General features: G+C 36.6%; 1 protein-coding gene and 1 non-coding gene across 7 annotated transcripts in view; one reads left to right on the forward strand and one right to left on the reverse strand.

Annotated features, from left to right (window-relative positions):
- The window catches only part of SLC35A3 (solute carrier family 35 member A3), a 57461-nt gene that overhangs the window by 21987 nt on the left and 12972 nt on the right, over nt 1-22502 (reverse strand). For all 6 annotated transcript variants that reach the window (XM_063816493.1, XM_009426130.5, XM_513586.9 and 3 more), the window contains 2 exons: nt 11750-11954; nt 6098-6252 (listed from right to left, as the gene is read on the reverse strand). In XM_063816493.1, the coding sequence (XP_063672563.1) occupies nt 6098-6252; nt 11750-11936 (342 nt within the window). In that variant the 5' untranslated portion in view covers nt 11937-11954. The remainder of the gene's footprint in view (nt 1-6097; nt 6253-11749; nt 11955-22502) is intronic.
- On the forward strand, nt 4772-4878 carry LOC112206965 (U6 spliceosomal RNA). Its single transcript, XR_002941438.1, has one exon. It is a non-coding gene; the product is annotated as a U6 spliceosomal RNA (small nuclear RNA).

Consider the following 22502-nt stretch of genomic DNA (forward strand, 5'->3'; position numbering starts at 1 on the left):
ATCTTCACCAAAGTACATTTTATTTTGATTAATTTCTCTGTATTACTTACACTCCCAATGTAGTATGTCACACAAAGGATGCCCTCAAAACATATGTTAGTTGTGGGGAAAAACATTTGTTGGTTTCAACAATCAATAGAACCATATTTCTCCACACAAAATAAATAAAGTTTTAAAACCACAATAAAGATTAAAATATATACTTTTTTCTACCAAAAGTCAAACTACCAAAAGTCAAAAGTCAAAGAGAGAACCCTAAAAACAGCAAGAGACAAGCATCAAGTTACATATAAGGGAATCTCCATCAGTCTTAGCAGCAGGTTTTTTAAGAGAAACATTATAGGCCAGGAGAGAATTAGATGATATATTCAAAGTGCTGAAAGAAAGAAAAACTGCCAGATAAAAATACCACACGCGGTGAAACTATTGTTAAAAAATGAATGCAGGCTGGGCGTGGAGGCTCATGCCTGTAATCCCAGCATTTTGGGAGGCCGAGGTGGGCAGATCACTTGAGGTCAGGAGTTCAAGACCAGCCTGGCCAACATGATGAAACCCCGTCTCTATTAAAAATACAAAAATTAGCAGGGCATGGTGGCGTGCACAGGCATGGTAGAGTGCGATTGTGGTCTAGCTACCTGGAAGGATGAGGCAGGAGGACAGGTTGAGCCCAGGAGTTTGATACTGCAGTGCACCATAACTGTGCCTGTGAACAGCCACTGCACTCCAGCCTAGGAAGCATAGCAAGACATCTGTCTTTTAGAAAATAAAAAAAAGTAGAAATAATTTTTTTAAAATTAAAAAATAGGTAAATAAATTTTTTAAAAATAAAATGAGAGATAAAGTCTTTCCTAGATAAGGAAAAACTGAGAAAATTCATCACCACTAAACCAGCCATATAAGAAATGCTTAGGCCAGGTGCCTGTAATCACACTTTGGGAGGCCAAGGCGGTCAGATCTCTTGAGCTCAGGAGTTTAAGACCAGCCCTGGGAAACATGACGAAACCTCATCTCTAAAAAAATATGAAAGTTAGCCAGGCATGGTGGTGTGCACGGGTAGTCCCAGCTACTTGGGAGGCTGAGGGAAGATGGCTTGAGCCTGGGAGGCAGAAGTTGCAGTGAACCGAGACTGTGCCCCTGCACTCCAGCCTGGGTGATAGAGCCAGACCTTGCCTCAAAAACAAACAAAAAAAGTGCTTACACGACTCCTGCACTTGAAAGCCAGTATCTACCATGATAAAAACACAAGAAAGCATAAAACTCACTGGAAAACCAGATACACAAATAACAAAAAGAAAGAAGTCAAACATTAACACTACAGAAAACCAACCAGAAAACAACTGACAAAATGACAGGAATAATCCCCATGTACCAATAATAACTGTGAATGTAAATAAATTAAATTTCCCACATAAAAGATATGGACTGGCAAAATGGATTTTAAAAACCATATGTTAACTACACACTACCTACAAGAAATGCAGTTCACCTGTAAAGACAAACAGACGAAAGTAAAGGGATAGAGAGATATTCCATGCAAACAGAAACCAAAAACGAGCAGAAATAGCTATACTTATGTAAAATAGACTTTAGGTCAAAAACTGCAGAAACAGACAAAGAGGTAATTATATCATGATAAAGGGATCAATTCAACAACACTATAAAGCAATTCTAAATATACATGCACCCAACTCTGCAGCACCTAGATATATTAAGAAAATATTAGTAGCTCTAAAGAGAGAGACAGACTCCAATACAGTAATAATTGGGGACTTCACAACCCCACTCTCAGTTTTGCACATATATCATCTAGAAATAAAATCAACAAAAGAAACATTAAAGGATTTAAACTACACTTTATACCTAATGGAACTCCCAGACATTCACAAAACACTTCATCTAACAGTTGCAGAATGCACATGCTTCTCATCAGCACATGCAGCATTCTCCAGAATAGAATATATATTAGGCTATAAGTCTCAACAAATCTTTAAAAGTTGAAGTCATATCAAGTATCTTCTCAGACCAAAACAGAAAATTTTCTTTTTTTCCTTTTCTCTTTTTTTTTTTTTTTTTTTTGAGATGGAGTTTCAATCTTGTTGCCCAGGCTGGAGTGCAATGGTGTGATCTCAGCTCACGGCAACCTCCGCCTCCTGGGTTCAAGCAATTCTCCTACCTCAGCCTCCTGAGTAGCTGAGATTACAGGTACCCGCCACCATGCTTGGCCAATTTTTGTATTTTTAGTAGAGACAGTGTTTCACCATGTTGGCCAGGCTGGTCTCAAACTCCTGACCTCAGGTAATCCACCCGCCTTGGCCTCCCGACGTGCTGGGATTACAGGCGTGAGCCACTGTGCCCAGCCTAGAAAAATTTCTTAAAACAAATATAAATTGAAACACAACATACCAAAACCTATGAGATACAGCAAAAGCAGTGACAAAAGGGAAGTTTACAGCAATAAATGCCTACATCAACAAATTAGAAAGATTCACATAAACAACCTAATATACCTCGAGAAGCTAGAAAAGCAAGAACAAACCAAACCAAAACTAAAAGAAGGAAAGAAATAATAAAGATGGGCAGGCCAGGCATGGTGGCTCATAGCTATAATCCCAGCACCTTGGGAGGCCAGGTGGGAGGATCACTTGAGGCCAGAAGTTCAAGACCAACCTGGGCAACATAAAAAGACCCTGTCTCTACAAAAAAAAAAAAAAATTAACCGGCATGGTAGCACATGCCTATATTCTCAGCTATTCAGGAGGCTGAGGTGGGAGGATTTCTTGAGCCCAGGAGGTTGAGGCTGCAGTAAGCTAAGACTGCGCCATGGCACTCCAGTGTGGGCAACAAAGTGAGAATGTCTCAAACAAACAACAACAACAACAACAACAAAAGATCAGGGCAGAACTAAATGAAATAGAAACTAAACAAAAATACAAAGGATGAAATAAAAGAAGAATTGGTTTCATGAAAAGATAAGTAAAATCAATAAACTACAAACTAGACTAACCAAGAAAAAAAGAGGAAAGACCCAAATAAAATCATAAACAAAAAAGGAGACAGTACAGATGACACCACAGAATTACACAGGATCATTAGAGACTATTATGAACAACTATATATTAGCAAATTGAAAAACCTACAAGAAATGGATAGATTCCTGGACTCATACAACCTACCAAGATTGAACAAAGAAGAAATTAAAAACCTAAACAGACCAATAACAAGTAACAGGATTCAATCAGCACTTAAAAAGCCTCCCACAAAAGAAAAGTCCAGGACTGGACGGCTTCAATTCTGAATTCTACTGAACTTATAAAGAAGAACTAACACCAATTCTCCTCAAACTATTCCAAAAAAATCAAATGGAGGGAATTTTTCCTAACTCATGCTGTGAGGCCAGCATTACCCTGATATCACAACCAGACAAGCACACAGCAAAAAAGAATACTATAGTTGAATATTCCTGAACAGAACAACAGAGAACCCAAAAATCCTGAACTAAATATTAATACTTGCAAATCAATTCCAACAGCACATAAAAAAGATTGTTTACCATAATCAAGTAGGATTTATCCCAAGGATGCAAAGATGGTTTAACATATATGCAAAATCAATAAATGTAATACACCATATCAACAGAATGAAGAATAAAAACCTTATGATCATCTCAATAGATACAGAAAAAGCATTTGATAAAATTTAAAATATTCCTAGGAACATATCAACAAAATAAAGGCCATATATGACAAACACACAACTAATATCATACTGAATGCGGAAAAGCTGGAAGGCTTTCCTTTAAAAACTGGAACAAAATCGGGCAAAAGAGATTTAAGGCATCCAAACTGGAAAAGAGGAAGTCAAATTGTCCCTCTTTGCAAATGACATGATCTTATATAGAGAGGACCCTAAAGATTCCATTAAAAAAACTCTTAGAGCTGATAAACAAATTCAGTTGTTTCAGGATACAAAATCAACATACAAAAATCAGTAGCATTTCCATAAACCAATAACAAGCTAGCTGAAAAAGAAATAAAGAAAGCAACCTTATTTCCAATAGCTACAAAAAAAAATCTAGGAATAAATTTAACCAAGGAAGTAAAAGATCTCTACAAGAAAAACTACAAAACACGGATGAAAGAAATGGAACAGGACACAAATGGGAAGATATCCCATGCTTGTGGATTAAAAGAATTAATATTGTTAAAATCACCATATTACCAAAAGCGATCTTCGGATTCAGGACAATCCCCATCAAAATACCAATGACACTCTTCACAGAAACAGAAAAAACAATCCTAAAATTCATATGGAACCACAAAGACCCTGAATAATAGCCAAAGCAACCCTGAGCAAAAAGAACAAAGCTAGAGGCATCACACTATGACTTCCAAATATACTACAAGGCTATAGTAACCAAAATAGCATGGAATTTGTTTAATAACAGGCACAAAGACCAATGGAACAAAATAGAGAACCCCAAAATACATTTACGTGTTTATAGCCAACTGATTTTTGACGAAGGTGCCAGGAGCATGCATTAGAAAAAGGACATCCTCTTTGATAAATGACGCTGAGAAAACTGGATATGAATATGAAGAAAAATGACACTAGATCCCATCTCTCACCATATAAAAAAAAAACCCAAAATGGATTAAAGATGTAAACATAAGACTCAAAACTATAAAACTACTACTAGAAGAAAATAGAGGAGAAATGTTTCAGGACATTGGTCAGGACAGATTTTATGGCTGTTATTTCAAAAGCACAGGCAGTGCTTGCTTCAGCAGCACATATACTAAAATTGGAATTACACAGAGAAGATTAGCATGGCCCCTGCATAAGGATGACAAACAAATTCATGAAGTGTTCCATATTTTAAAAGATATACAAATAAATACATAAGAAAAAAAGCACAGGCAATGAAAACAAAAATAGAATAATGGAACTATATTAAACTAAAAAGCTTCTGCAAAGCAAAGAAAAAAATACAGAGACAATCTGTAGAATGGGAGAAAATATTTGCACTAATCATGTGACAAGAAACTAATATCCATAATATATAAAGAACTCCAGAGCGTAAGAACAAATAATCCCATTAAAAAGTGGGCAAAGGACCTCAATAAACATTTCTCAAAAGAAGACATACAAATAGCCAATAGGTATATGAAAAAATGCTCAACATCACTAGTCATCAGGGAAACGCAAATCAAGACCACAGTGACATATCATCCTGCCCCGTTAGAATAGCTATTATCAAAAAGACAAAAAATAACCAGTGCTGGTGAGTATGTGGAGAAAAAGGAGCTCTTGTACATTGTTGAGAATGTAAATTAGTACAGCCTCTATGGAAAACAGTACAAAGCATTCTCAAAAAACTTAAAATAGAACTACCAGACAATCCAGCAATCCCACTACTGGGTATTTATCCAAAGGAAAGGAAATCAGTATATCAAAAGGATATCTCTAGCCCTGTATTTATTGCAGCATTGTTCACAATAGCTAAGATATGAACTCAACCTAAGTGTCCATCAATGGATAAATGCATAAAGAAATACTATTCAGATATAACAAGAATGAGATCCTGTCATTTGCAACAACATGGATGCAACTAGAGGTCATTATGTTAAGTGAAACAACCCAGGCACACACAGAAAGACAAATATCGTATTTTCACTCACATGTGGAAGCTAAAAAAAAAAAAAGGGAGCGGGGGGTCTCATGGAAGTAGAGAGCAGAATGATAGCTACCAGAGGATGGGAAAGATACAAGGGCAGGGGGAGGAATAAAGAAAGATTGGTTAATGGGTACAAAAATTGAGTTAGAGAGAAGGAATAAGTTCTAGTGTTAGCATAGTAAGGTGACTATGGTTAACAATAATTTACTCAAAATTTCAAAATAACTAGAAGAGAAGATCTGAAATGTCCCCAACACAAAGAAGTGATAAATGTTTGTGGAGATGAATATCCTAAATACCCTGATTTGATCATTACACATTGGATGCATGTATCAAAATATCACATGTACCCCATAAATATATACAATTATTATGTATAAGAAAAAAGTTTTTTTAAAAAAGAAAGAAATGTATTTTAAGTACCTGATAAGTAGCTGCATCTAGATTTGATAGTGCCACATACAGTAAATTATTCTGAAGAGTATAGATCCCTGATGGAATAGCAAGTTTAAGTGTTTCCATAGGTTTATTAAGAATTTCATCATGTAGTACTCGATTCAGTGCTCTTAGACTACATTCTAGAAAATAATATGAGAAAAATCAGTAATTAAGTAACTCTGAATAAGTTACATATCTGCTCTCAAGATCTCAATTTTCTAACCTATAGAAAAACAAAATTGAGCTACATGTCAAGATACTTTTAGGACTAAAATATATCTTTATGATGCTGATTTTTAAAATGTTAAATATTATAATGTATTAAGAAATCATATTCTTTTATTCTGATATATAATCAAATTTATCTTATGTATATCTACATATATGTATATATACAAACACATACAAACACATATTTATGACAGCCAAAAGCTCAAAGTTTTAATTTGTTAACCAAGTATTCTTAGTTTACTATAGCAATGTTATAAAAACTTGTATTTTGTGCATTTTGTTTATCATCAGCCATTCATGCCAATTAGTAATTGTGAAGACTTTAATCATTAAAAGAAGGTAAATCAGTTAGGGAATGGGTTTGGTTGCAAACAACAGAAAACCCAACTAACACTAGTTCAACCCATAGGGATTTGTGTCACATAGGGTGAGTCCAGATTTAAAGCTTTTATAGAGACTCAGGGACCCAGGCGCTCTCTCTCTGTAAGCATACCTCATTTAATTATGCTTCATTTTATTACACTTTTCAAATATTGCATTTTCTTCCAAATTGAAAGTTTGTGGCAACCCTGCACCAAGCAAGTTGCAAAGGGTGCCAAAGTGTCTAGCTGTGAAAGGAGGGGAAAAGTCCCTGGGGTGGACAAAGGACTCTAAGAAAAGTGGGAAGGTGGATGCTAGAAGCAAATGAACCCACTCCTAAAAGTGACTGTCAGGCTGGGCACGGTGGCTCCTGTCTGTAATGCCAGAATCTTGGGAGGTCAAAGTGAGAGGATTACTTGAAGCCAGGAGTTGAAGACCAGCTTGATAAACATAATGAGAACCTGTCTCAAAAAAAAATTTTTTTTTTAATTAGCTGAGTGTTGTGGCATGCACCTGTAGTCCCAGCTATCCAGGAGGCTGAGGCAGGAGGATCAACTGAGCCCAGGAGTTTGAAGTAGCAGCAAGCTATGATTGCATAACTGCACTTCAGCCTGAGCAAAAGAACAAGATCCCCATCTCAAAAAAAAAAAAAAAATGTGACTGTCACTGGCTTGAAAACAAACCAGATTAGCTCTGGCACAGGCTGCCAACCAGTGGTCTGGCAGAAGGCTTATTCTTCCACTTCTCCCACCCTGACTGCGACATTGAGACTGAAGAAAACTCAAAGTGGTGCCACTAATGGGTCAAGGTGCCATCAACCAGGAGAGGAAAAAAAGAGAAAGCTGGAGCCAGAGGATTTCAGAGTTATGAGGAACCAACCCCTTCTTGGTTGCATGAATCTCTCATACAGCATTATCTTTTAAAGACCTTCCAGTATCTATGTTGGAAATCCTCTAACCACTGCAGCCCATTCTGGTGATAAACAGGCTGAAATCAATATTCTAGGTTCAGCTGGATTATCAAAGAGATAGCAGGATTCTCCCTTTCCTGTTAATACAATGCTGCTACAAATTAAGCCTGTGTCTCTTCATATTGTAAATTATTAAAATTATGTCCAAGAGAGGTATACTTAGAAAAAAAGCCATAGCAGAAAAACAAAATAACTGCATTAGAGTAGAATAACAGGCTTTAAAATTTTCTGCAATATAACCTTGAGAAAATTCCTGGATGGTAAAATAAATAAATAAATATATAATATATATAATATATATATTAGATCTTAATACATGTCCAATTTTTGGAAACCAAAATGTGCCTGGTATGTGATAATATCAACTAAGCACTATTCTAAGATCCATATATATATATATATATATATATATATATATATATATATGACTATATATAAAACATATAACTGTATATATATTTTGGCTTTTTAATCTTCATGCTTTTCATCTGTTGTCTACGTGATTATTGCAACAAGGTCATCAAAGTACTGCTGCATCTCTAGTTCTTGTTTCAGGCAGCAAAAAAAGGAGAGGAAACAGCAGCTTAGCAGGTATCTTCTTGGTTCTCATTGAACAGAACTGTGTTGCATAACTACCCATAGCTGCAAGGAAGCCGGGAAGTCTTTTCCTTTATTTCCTCCACGTTAGAGCCAAGAAAGGGAGAAAGGGATTGAAAGTGAACTTTGAGCTGGCCAATCTTATGGTTAACAGTCATGAAAAATGGCCAAAGATCCTTTAGAGATATATACATAAACTCCTCAAAAAAATGAGAAATTCTAAGGAACCCTAGAATTAGGGTTCTAAGGAGCCTAGAATTATTCTAATTCGAAGGAACCCTAGAATTATTTACCAATAATGATACTTTAGACAATTTTTTCTCTCAATATAAAATAGGAAGACTTTGATTATGAAAAGTTTTTTGAAATAAAAAAAACTTTAAAATTGCTACCTGGTACTCACCCTCTCCTCAACCCAAAATAATAGTTGAAAAATTATTAACTAAGATAAAAGTTACCAAAAGGTTTTTTTCTTAGTTTTACCAGAAAAGAAAACTAAAATATTACCTTAATTTTATGTTATTTTATTTTTACAGATGAGGGCCTCGCTATGTTGCCCAGGCTAGATCCCAACTCCTGAGCTTAAGCAATCCTCCTGCCTCAGCCTCCCAAATAACTGGGACTATAGGTGTGCACCGAACCTGATTATTTTTTAATTTTTAAATTCAATTTTTAAATAATCACCAATTCCTGGTATTAAGACTTTTTATTTTTGCCAATTTGAGGGCAGTGAAATTGTGTCCTGTGGTTTTAATCTGATTTCCTTGATTGCTAGTGAAGTTGAGCATCTTTTTATGTATTTATCTGCCATGCAGGTTTCTTCTTCTGTGAATTACCTGTTTATATCCTTTGCCCCCTTTTCTATTAAGTTTCTATGAACTCTGATTGAGTTGTAGGAGTAATTGTAATTCTGGATATTAATTATTGGTGGTTACAAGTGATATAAATATCTTCTCTTAATTTGTGACTTGCCTTCTTACTTGACTTGATTTACAGATGTTTTTCAATTCAATATACCCTAAATTATCTATTTTTTCCTTTATGTCTTATTTGTACCTTTTGTATGTTGTTTGAAATCATTCACAATAGTAAGGTCATAAAGTTTTGCTTTTTAAATGTCAATCTTTAATCCACCTGGAATCTGTTTTTCTGTATGGTGTGTCTATAGATGCTTTGGTTCACTGAAAAGTTGGTTTTACCACATTTTCACCACATCTCTCTAAAATGCAACTATTTGTGTCAAAGATATCTTTGGCTCCACAATGTTAAATGCAGTGAATACTTCTGCTCATCTATACCTTAGCAGCAAAAACACTACCATCTCAGTTTGGCTATTACGTTTCCATTTATCTTTCTATTTTGCTTCCGTCTTCTTTTGCTGATTCCTTCTGTGGAATCTGATCTCTAAATATTGGGAATGCAACAGAGTTCAGCCTTTGGCCTTCTCCTCTTCTAGTATACACTAGGTTATCTCATTCAATCCTCAACTTTAAAGCAAAATGTAAACTGACAAATTCTTGAGCTCCATATGCATAGACTCTACTATTTGACATCTCAATGGGAATGCCTTATAGCTGTCTGAAACTTATATGATGCAAAAAGCAGCTTTAATTTTCCCCCCAAATCTATTTATATATATCATTAATTGCAGCACCCATTCACCCAATAGTTTAATCTAAAAACCTAGCAATTATTCCTCAAGCTGGATTCCTCCTTTCTTCTGACTTTCACATATTCAATCTTTTAACAAGTCATGTCAGATGTAGTTCGAAAGAAAATACACAAAAAGGGCCAGGTGTGGTGCCTCACTCCTGTAATCCCAGCACTTTGGGAGGCCGAAGTGGGCAGATCACCTGAGGTCAGGAGTTGAAGACCAGCCTGGGCAACCTGGTGAAACCCCATCTCTACTAAAAATACAAAAAGTAGCAGGGTGTGGTAGCATGCACCTGTAATCACAGCTACTCGGGAGGCTGAGGCATGAGAATTGCTTGAACCAGGGAGGTGGAGGTTACAGTGAGCCAAGATCATGCCACTGCACTCCAGCCTAGGTGACATAGTGAGACTCAGTCTCGAAAAAAAAACAAAGAAAGAAAGAAAGAAAGAAAGAAAATACACAAAAAGCCAAAAAAAAAAACCCCATAAAAATTCATCATCATTAGTTATTAGAGAAACACAAGTCAAAACCACAATGAGAAACTACTGCACACCTATTAGAATGGCTATTTAAAAAAACAAAAAAACAAAATATTAAGTGCTGGTGAAGATGTGAAGAAACAGGAACCTTCATACTTTGTTGATGGAGATATAAAATGGTCCAGTTGCTGTGAAAAACAGTTTGATGGTTCCTTAAAAAGTTAAACGTAGAATTACCATATGACCTAGCAATTCTACTCCTAAATATATACCCAAAAGTAATGAAAACAGGGACTCGAACAGATACTTGTACATCTACTGAAGCATTACTCATTGTTCTTTCCAGCATTATTCACAATAGCCAAAAGGTGGAAACAACCCAAGTGTCCACCAACACATGGATGAATAAACAAAATGTGCTACGTCCATACAATAGAATGTTATTCAGCCATAAAAAGGAATAAAGTTCTGATGCATGTTACAACGTGAACAAATCTTGAAAACATTTTGCTAAGTGCCAGACCTAAAAGGACAAATACATGATTCTACTTATATGAAATATTTAGAATAGGCAAATTCATAGAGCCAGAAAGTGAATTAGAGGTTACTAGGGGCTGTGGGTAAGGGAGAATGGGGGTTATTACTTAACAGTTACAAAGTTGTTGTTTAAAGTGATACAAAATTTTAGATAAAATTTAGATAAAAAATTTTAGATAAAATTTAGATAAAAAATTTTAGATAAAAGTGATAAAAAAATTTACATTGTTGTACAACACTGTAAAATAATGACAATGAAGTGTACACTACAAATAGTTAAGATGGCAAATTTTATGTTATGTGTATATACTTTACCACAGGTTTAAAACATTATAATTGAAATATACCAAAAACCATTAAATAATATACTTTAAACACATAAATTGTATGGCTCATGAATTATCTCAATAGAACTATTTTTAAAAACTATATAAAATTAGTCACTGCTGGACTAATCAATAAAGCAAATAAAACAGAAGGTGTTTACATTAGTAAAAAAATTATTATGATTCTTCTAAAGTTCTAACAGTAACAGATTTATAAAATTTACTCTTACTCTCAAATTATTATAAATGCAAGAAACTATTTTATATTTACAGAATTAACCAGAAGATATGAATCATGATACAGATTAAAATAAGATGGCTTTATTACTAGACTTAAAATGTCTTAAGAAAATTTTTTAAATATTGAAATATTCTTCATACTAGGCCATTCGACAATGCAAGAGTGCAAATGTGTAGTTACCAATATATATATGCAAACTAAATAAATTGCATTGATTAAAAACAAAAAACCTAGATACCTACTGCTGTCTTTGTAGACCAATAAAATGCAGGCCATTATCTTCAAAAGTTCAGCAACAACCACTGCTGTAGAAGATAGATAACGAGGTCCTTCTTCTTTTAAAGTTCTGGAATAACGCATTGTTAGAACCAAACTGGTAGTCTGAAAGACCAAAATTCCCAGGGAAACGTATTTTAGGTTGGCGGACATTGTTTTATCTTCATTTGCCTGAAAAACAAAATAAACAGGGCAAATAAATAAGATTACAACATATGAAAACTAGTATATTTAAAAACACCGAGAGGGAGAAGGGAGAGGGCCTGCAGGTCTCTCCTCCACCTGCCACCAAAAAGAAAAAAGAAAAAAAAACAGAAACCAAGAGACTCAAGATGAAATAAGCACACTCCACCTTATTCTTTCTGCTAATTACAACCAAAAACCTTGAATTGGAAACAAAAAGCAACTACCAGAAGACTCTGAAAGGTGAAGAAAATAAGGTAAATTGGCTAGAGACATCAGATCTTGACAGATGACTCAGCAGTGAATTCCCTACAGATTTTTTTTGCTACAGATGTAATCTACTTTGGGTGCTACAGCAGCCCAAAACCTGAAACTGCTCAAAGGCATAGAACAACAACAACAACAAAAGCCCCAAGAAAAACATACTTTCTCTAACCAAAGGCCTGAGAAGGCAAGAGTCTTTCAGAATAAAATCTTTTCAACTGGTTACTGTGTAATCAGCAAGAAAGAACTTTACTGACCATCCTCGTCTTGAACCAATGAGAGCAGAGGTGGTGGCCCTTCCCCCTCCCACTAGGGGTTACAGCCACAGAAACTGTGGCACAGAGCCCTGCTGACCATTCCTGTCCTATAGAAGGCAAATGTTTGCAAGGAGGCAGTACTTTTCCTCCCTCCCCAGTGGCTGTCTATTAACATAGAAGATTTAAATAGGAAACAGAGTCTCATAATATGCAAAAAGTTCAGGAAACAATCCAAAGTAAGTATATTTATTATACCAACAAACAGAAAAAAGGTCTCAACTTGGATGAGTAAGGACAACCAACAGACAACAATGCAGAGATGACACAGTTGTTGCAATAGTCAGAAAAGAATTTCAAGCAAGCTATCTTAAAAATGCAGCAACAAGCAATTATGAAGACTTAAAATAATTTTAGACTCACATAGTTTAAAAAATAGTACAAGAGTTCATATGTACCCTTCACCCAGCTTCCCCCAATGAAACTAATTCAAAATCCCTATATTTTCCCTAAAGCAATTCAGTATTACTCCAGGAGACTTACTTTAAATATGAAGACATATATAGGTTAAAAAGTAAAAGGACAAAAAAAGATATATCATGAAAAAAATAACTAAAAAAATTAAAGAAACTTTAGTAATATCAGCCAAAATGGGTTACATAAGATTTATTTCTGGAATCAAAGAAGGACATTTCATCATAATAAAAGGGTCAATACATTAGAAAAATATAACCATTTTAAAACACATATGTGCCTAATAACATACCTTCAAAATACATAAAGCAAAAACTAACATAACTAAAGGGGAAAACAGGTAAGTGCAGTCATAATTAAAGATTTTTACCCTACCTTTCTCAGTAATTAGTAAAATAACAACAAAAAAGAAAACCCAGTAAGAATACAGAAAATCTGAACACCATCAACCACCATTACCATGGTAGACAAAAAAATGATCTACCTGGCTGGGTGCAGTGGCTCATGCCTGTAATCCCAGCACTTTGGGAGGCTGAGGCAGGTAGATCATGAGGTCAAGAGATTGAGACCATCCCGGCCAACATGGTGAAACCTCGTCTCTACTAAAACTACAAAAATTAGCTGGGTGTGGTGGCACGCACCTGTAGTCCCATCTGCTCGTGAGGCTGAGGCAGGAGAATAGCTTGAACTCGGGAGGTAAAGGTTGCAGTGAGCCGAGATCATGCCACTGCACTCTAGCCTGGCGGCAGAGCAAGACTACATCTCCCAAAAAAGATCTATCAGATCTTACTTGAATTCAAGGATTCAAGGAAGGACTTAATGCAGTCTGTAATACCTGACTGCTTTCCTAGTGATGATCACATCCTTTGTCATAGATTTAACTGAAGATGAAATTCAATTCTGAACAAAATCGCTGTAGGCTTTTTTGGTAAACAAACAAACAAAAACCAAGCAAGCTTATTTTAAAATCATATGGAAATACAAAGGACCTAGACCATCAAAACGATTTTGAAAAAGAAAAACAAAATTGAAAGGCTTAAGCTACCAAACTTCCAGACTTACTATAAAACTACAGTAATCAAAACTGGTGGCTGGGCGCGGTGGCTCACGCCTGTAATCCCAGCACTTTGGGAGGCCAAGGCAGGCAGATCACGAGGTCAGGAGTTCAAGACCAGCCTGGCCAACATAGTGAAAGCCCGTCTCTACTAAAAATACAAAAAATTAGCCGGGCATGGTGGCGGGCACCTGTAATCCCAGCTACTCAGGAAGCTGAGGCAGGAGAATTGATTGAACCCAGAGGCGAAGGTTGCAGTGAGCTGAGATTGCGCCACTGCACTCCAGCCTGGACGACAGAGCGAGACATCATCTCAAAACAAAAAAACAAAACCTGGTATTGGCATGAGGACAGAAGCATAGATCAATGGAACAGAATATAGTCCAGATTTAGATCCATACATCTTATGAGCTTAGGCTGCTGTAACAAAGTATCATAGACTGGGTGGCTTATAAACACAGCAATTTATTTCTCACAGTTCTGCAGGCTGGAAGTCCAAGATGAGAGTGCTGGCATTGTTGGGTTCTAGTGAGGCCCTTCTTCTGGGTTCACAGATGTCTGTCTTCTCATTGTATCCTCACATGGCAGAAAATAGAGAGTTCTCTGGGGTCTCTTTTTAAAAAGGCACTAATCTCATTCATGAGGGCTCCACTTTCATGACCTAATTACCTCCCAAAGGCCCTACTTCTTAATACCATCATATTGAGAGTTAGGATTTCAACATGTGAATTTGGGGAGGCAGGGGACAGAGAGGAGAAGAGCACAAATATTCAGTCTATTAAACCATATATAAATATTGTCAAACAATATTTGACAAAGGTACAGAAAAAAGGGGACAGTCTTTTCAACAAATAGTTCTGGACTGGAATAATGAGATCTATGTATTTTTATTTATTTATTTATTTTTTGAGACGGAGTCTCGCTCTGTCACCAGGCTGGAGTGCAGTGGTATGATCTCAGCTCACTGCAACCTCTGACACCCTTGTTCAAGCAATTTCTCTGCCTCAGCCTCCCGAGTAGCTGGGATTACAAGCACACGCCACCACACCCAGCTAATTTTTGTATTTTTAGTAGAGACGGGGTTTCACCATGTTGGCCAGGATGGTCTCGATCTCCTGACCTCATGATCTGCCCACCTTGGTCTCCCAAAGTTCTGGGATTACAGGCTTCAGCCACCGTGCCCCGCCAGATATACGTATTTTTAAAAAAATAACCCTCTACCCCTAACTTTCTCACACCAAATATTAACTAGAAATGGATCATATAGCCATTACAAAAGCTGAAACTATAAATATTCAATAATAACAAAGCATAGGAAAAAAACTGTAATCATGTAGAGATAGGCCAAGAGTTCTTAGGATACAAAAAGCACAAACCATAAATGAAAAAAATGGATAAACTGGACACATTAAAATTAAAAATCGGGCCAGGTGCAGTGGCTCACACCTGTAATCCCAGCACTTTGAGAGGCTGAGGCAGGAGGATCATTTGAGCCCAGAAGTTCAAGACCACCTTGGACAACAAAGTGAGACCTCAGTTCTACAAAAAAATAGCTAGGCATGGTGGCATGCACCTGTGGTCCCAGCATTCAAGAGGCTGAGGCAGGAGGATCAATTGAGCCCAGAAGGTCAAGGCTGCAGTGAGCCATGTTCATGCCACCACACTCCAGCCTGGGTGACAGAGCAAGACTCTGCCTCAATAAAATAAAACAATAATAAATTAAAGACTGCTCTTCCAAAGATACTGTAAAATAATATGAAAGGCAAACTACATTATGGGAGAAAATATTCTCAATACATGTATCTGACAATATATCCAGAATATATACAGAACTTTAATAATACAATAAATCAAAGACCGACAATCCAATTTAAAAATAGGCAAAAGATATTTTACCAGCCAGGCACGGTGGCTCATGCCTGTAATCCCAGCACTTTGGGAGGCCGAGGTGGGTGGATCACCTGAGGTCAGGAGTTCAAGAGCGGCCTGGCCAACATAATGAAATCCCATCTCTACTAAAAATACAAAAATTAGCCAGGCATGCTTGCAGGTGCCTGTAATCCCAGCTACTCAGGAGGCTGAGGCAGAAGAATTGCTTGAACCCGAGAGATGGAGGTTGCAGTGAGCCAAGACTAGGCCATTGTACTCCAGTGTGGGCAACAAGAGTAAAACTCCATCTCAAACAAAACAAAACAAAACAAAACAAAACAAAAAAACAAAGATATTTTATCAATAAAGACAAATGAGTGACTAATAGGCATAGGAAAAGGTCATTAGGGAAATACAAATTAAGACCACAATGAGATACCATTATGTACCTATTAGACTGGCTAAATTTTAAAAACTGATACAACTAAGTGTTAAAGGGGATTTAGAGCAAACAGCCCTCAACATTGCTAGTGAAAATGTAAAATGGTACGACCACTTTGAAAAAGTTTATCAATTCCTTATTAAAAGAAAACAGCACTTTGGGAGGCTGAGGCTGGAGGATCACTTGAGGCCAGGAGTTTGAGACCAGCCTGGGCAACATATTGAGATCCCGTCTCTACAAAAATAATTAGCTGGGTTTGGTGCTACATGCATGTAGTTCCAGCTACTCAGGAGGCTGAGGCAGGAGGATGGCTTGAGCCCAGGAAGTTTGAGGTTATAGTGAGCTACGATTGAACTGCTGTATTCTAGCCTGGGCAACAGAGCAAGACCCTCTCAAATAAAAACAAAAAGAGTATAGGAGAGAGGAGAGAAGGGGAGGAGAGAGGAGGGGAAGGGGAGGGGAGAGGAGACCAAGGGGAGAAAGACAGGTAAGAAAGGGAAGGTAGGAAAGGATGGGAAGAAACAAGAGGAGGGGAGGGGAGGGACAGAAGGAAGGGAAGGAAGAGAAGGAAGAAAACAATAACATAATCTTTTCATATGACCTAGCAATTCCACTCTTAGATATACCCAAGAAATTTGAAAACACATGTTCACAACAATATTTGCACATGAATATTCATAAGAGCTTTATTTGTAACATCAGAAATGAAATACTCCAAATGCCCATCAATATTTGAATAAATTATCCTATGTGGTATATCCATACAATGGAATAATGCTCAACTATAAAAAGGAATGAAATACTGCCACACTAAAGCACCCAAAAAAAGTAAAAAACATACTGAGCAAAAAAAAATTAAACAAAACAGTATACTGTATACTTTATCTTTCCATTTATATATAAAATTCTAGAAAAGGCAAAATTAAATTATAGTGACAGATGCAAATTTATGGTTACCTACAGATAGGGGCTGGGGTTGAGGGTTGACTGCAAAGGGACAGCAAAGAATTTTTGGTAGTGGTGGAAATACTGTGTGGTAGTTATATGATTGAATTTATTTATCAGAATTCACTGAATTGTGGATTTTGTTTAAATCTACAATTCAGGGGTATAATGGTTCATTTTATTCAATGGGTACATTTTATTGTATGTAAATTAGAACTCAATAAAGTTGATTTAAAAAAATTAAAGATTGAGGACATACCAAATAATAGCATTCCTAACCAGGCTTTCTGCACAACTTTGGCTCTAGCTCTGATTTCTTTGGATTAATTCTAAGGACATTCTGTTAGTCTATTCTTTACCCCACCTCTATCTTTTCCATGAGTCCGACTTCTACCTAAATTTTTTCAAATGTGAACCCTGTTTATAGTATATCTCTTTAGAGCTCTCACAACCCAAGCTATCAAGCTACCAGGTTGCTACAACCAAGCTACCATGGTTTAGGTATGGTTGTATATATATGATCCTTAACTCCTAATTATTGTAATATATATAATATATTCAAAGAGATTCAACAATCATTATTTCATGCCTACATTAGGCTAAGTACCATAGTTACAGAGAGATCTATTCCTAAAAGCATTAAGTCCAGCTTACTAAATTCAGCAATTCCTACCCTCAACTGAATATGCTCCAAACACGAACAATGCAGCACCATGAATATAAGGATAAAATTTTTAATGGTAAAATATGTATACTCACTATTAAATATACATAGATTATAACTATTGGAAAAAACGATCTTAAGCATTTAATTTGACTTTCAGAGACAAAAATTGAATAATATATCTCTGTTACAAATAGAGGATCAAGCTTAGAGGAAAGAATACATAGACCTTGTAATCATCTATCTCAATTTTGTCCAATGTGAAATAAAATTATAGCACTTTAGAGGTATAATATGTTTTAGAAATCATCTAATATAATTTCTTCACTTTAAAATGAAGAAAATAGTGAATAGAGAAGTAGATGATTTGTTCAAGGTCACTACTAGTAACTGGAGACACCAGCCTATATAGCTTATATCAGGCTCCCTGGCTCCCACTACATGCTATTGTAAAATTCCAGGACATCCTGGTGCCTTTATCTCTATATGGAAGGAGAGTAAGTTTCCAGCAACTTACATTTGGCAGAGGCATCTAATTCTCCTGGAAAATGTCAAACAATGATTTCATATCTGTTCAAGGAAGTCTTTTGTTTATTCTGTGCAAACAAGACCATAATGTCCCTATTATAACAGCAATGCTCTAACTTCTTTTCAAGTGAAAATTTAGGCCAGGCGTGGTGGCTCAGGCTTGTAAACCCAGCACTTTGGTAGGCCCAGGTGTGCAGATCACTTGACTCCAGGAGTGAGAGACCAGTCTGGTCAAAATGGTGAAAACTTGTCTCTACAAAAAATACAAAAATTAGCTGGGCATGGTGGCCTGTGCCTGTGGTCCCAGCTATTGGGGTCTGAGGAGAAAGTATCCCTTGAGTTTGGGAAGTCAAAGCTGCAGTGAGCCAAGATTGTGTACCACTGCACTCCAGCCTGAGTAACAAAGAGAGGCCCTGTCTCAAAAAATCAAATAAATAAATAAATAAATAAATAAAAATTAAAGGTCAGGATATACTTTGAAAATTTTGCATTTCCATTTCCAAACATCAATATAAACATTCCCCATAATAATACAGTTATTATTAATGCTCTTTATTTATTATAATGTATGTTTTTAAAAGTTGAAAAGTAGAATATGGCCAGGCGCAGGGGCAGGCAGATCACTTGAGCCCAGGAGTTAGAGGCCAGCCTATGCAACGTGGCAAAACCATGTCTCTCCTAAAAAATACAAAAATTATCTGGGCATGGTGGTGCATGCTTGTAGTCCCAGCTACTCAGGAGGCTGAAGTTGGAGGATCACTTGAGCTCGGGAGGTCGAGGCTGCGGTGAACCATGGTGGCACCACTGCACTCCAGCCCGAGCAACAGAGTGAGACCCTGTCTCAAAAAAAAAAAAAAAAAAAAAAAAAAAAGTAGAATATATGCAAACAAATGATCATTTGTAACAGATTACCTATAAAGAATTAAAATTTAATTTACTATTCTGCCTAACCGTAGAATAAACTCAAAACGAAAATAATCAGGCATCCAAATTGATAAACAGGAAGTCAAAGTGTGGCTGTTTGCTGATAATATGATTGTATACTTAGAAAACACTAAAGACTCATCCAAAAAGCTCCTAGAACTGATAAATGAATTCAGCAAAGTTTCAGGATACAAAAGCAATGTAAACAAATCTGTAGCTCTCCTATACACCAACAGTGACCAAGCTGAGAATCAAATAAAGAACTCAACCCCTTTTACAATAGCTGCAAAACAATAAAATAAAATACTTAGGAATACACCTAACCCAGGAGGTGAAAGACCTCTATAAGGAAAACTACAAAACACTGCTGAAAGAAATCATAGATGACACAAATAAATAGAAATACATCCCACACTCACGGATGCGTAGAATCAATATTGTGAAAATGACCGTACTGCCAAAAGCAATCTACAAATTCAATGCAATTCCCATCAAAATGCCAGCATCATTCTTCACAGAACTCGAAAAAACAATCCTAAAATTCATATGGAACCAAAAAAGAGCCTGCATAGCCAAAGCAAGACTAAGCAAAAAGAACAAATCTGGAGGTATCACATTACCTGACTTCAAACTATACTATAAGGCCATAGTCACTAAAACAGCATGGTACTGTTATAAAAATAGGCACATAGACCAATGGAACAGAATAGAGAACCCAGAAATAAAGCCAAATACTTACAGCCAACTGATCTTCAACAAAGCAAACAAAAACATAGAGTGGGGAAAGGACACCCTATTCAACAAGTGATGCTTGGATAATTGGCCACGTGTAGAAGAATGAAACTGGATCCTCCTCTCTCACCTTACACAAAAATCAACTCAAGGTGGATCAAGGACTTTAAGACCTGAAACCATAAAAATTCTAGAAGATAATATTAGAAAAACCCTACTAGACATTGGCTTAGGCAAAGACTTAATGATCAAAAACCCAAAAGCAAATGCAACAAAAACAAAGATAGATGACTAAAATGTTTCTTCACAGCAAAAGAAATAATCAGCAGAGTAAACAGACAACCCACAGAGTGGGAGAAAATATTTGCAATCTATACATCCAACAAACAACTAATATCCAGAATCTACAAGGAACTCAAGCAAATCAGCAAGAAAAAAACAAAGAATCCCATCCAAAATTGGGCTAAGGACATGAACAGACAATTCTCAAAAGAAGATATACAAATGGCCAATAAACATATGAAAAAATGCCCAATATCACTAATTATCAGGGAAATGCAAATCAAAACCACAATGTGATACCACTTTAATCCTGCAAGAACAGCCAAAATCAAAAAATAAAAATAAAAATAGATGATGGCATGGATGTGTTGAAAAGGGAACACTTTTACACTGCTGGCTGTAATGTAAACTAGTATAACTACTATGGAAAACAATGTGGAGATTCCTTAAAGAACTAAAAGTAGAACTACCATTTGATCCAGCAATCCGGCTACTAGGTATCTAGACAGAGGAAAAGAAGTCATTATATGAAAAAGATATTTGCACACACATGTTTATAGCAGCACAATTTGCAATTATGAAAATATGGAACCAGTCCAAATGTCTATTAATCAACAAATAAATTGTGGTATATATACAATGGAGTACTACTCAGCCATAAAAAGAAATGAAATAATGACATTCACAGCAACCCAGATGGAACTGAAGACCATTATTTTAGGTGAAGTAACTCAGGAATGAAAAACCAAACATCATTATGTTCTCACTCCTAAATGGGGGCTAAGCTATGAGGATGCAAAGGCCCCTTTAATCTACAACTCTAAGTCTATTCCTTTCCTCTTCCCCCCAGGGGAATCAATTATCCGGCTTCTAAATATTATATAAGACACAAGTGTTTTTATGCTATTTTAAAAAATTTAATATTTCATATGATTTCTCAGGTCCCCTCTATTTCTTGTTTTTGTACTTTTTAACTGATATATCAGATCTACTTCTTTTGGGAGTACATGTGATATTTTCATACATGTATATGATGTGTAATGATTAAATGAGGGTTAATTGGGATATCCACCGCCACAAACTAATCTTTATGTTGAGAACATTACAATTCTTCTAGCTATGTTGAAATGTAAAATAATTAATTAAATGTAAAATAAAATAAAAAAATAAGGCCGGGGGCGGTGGCTCATGCCTGTAATCCCAGCACTTTGGGAGGCCAAGGCCGGCGGATCACGCAGTCAGGAGTTTGAGACCAGCCTGGCCAACATGGTGAAACCTCATCTCTGCTAAACATACAAAAATTAGCCAGGCGTGGTGGGCGCCTGTAATCCCAGCTACTCAGGGGGCTGAGGCAGGAGAATCGCTTGAACCTGGGAGGCAGAGGGTGCAGTGAGCCGAGATCGTGCCACTGCACTCCAGCCTGGGTGAGAGAGCAAGACTCCATCTCGAAAAAAAAAATTAAATAATATATTTCCCTATTGTATTATCATATACTCAAACTTATTCCTTCTATTCAACTGTTTTTTTGTTTTGTTTTGTTTTGTTTTGTTTTGAGACGGAGTCTCGCTTTGTCACCCAGGCTGGAGTGCAGTGGCGCGATCTCGGCTCACTCCAACCTCTGCCTCCCGGTTTCAAGAGATTCTCCTGCCTCGGCCTCCTGAGTAGCTGGGATTACAGGCGCCCGCCACCACTCCCGGCTAATTTTTTGTATTTTTAGTAGAGACGGGGTTTCACCATGTTGGTCAGGTTGATATCATCTCCTCACCTTGTGATCCGCCCGCCTGGGCCTCCCAAAGTGCTGGGATTACAGGCATGAGCCACCGCGCCTGGCCCCCAACCGTATGTTTGTAGCCATTACCCAACTTCTCTTCATTCCACTCCCCTCCAGTTCTGAAACACACACACACACACACACACACACACACACACAATTCTATTAATCTAATTTCAACTTTTTCTAAAAGTTCCACATAAATTTGTAAATTGTAAACGTTGAGTATATCTATATAGTAAAATATAATAATCAACTATTGTATAATTATTATAATGATCCATAATTATAATCTTTGGGTATGAATGTAGACATTACAATCACACTGATTTG

This window comes from Pan troglodytes, chromosome 1 (genome assembly GCF_028858775.2).
Source record: "Pan troglodytes isolate AG18354 chromosome 1, NHGRI_mPanTro3-v2.0_pri, whole genome shotgun sequence".
Lineage (NCBI taxonomy): Eukaryota > Metazoa > Chordata > Mammalia > Primates > Hominidae > Pan > Pan troglodytes.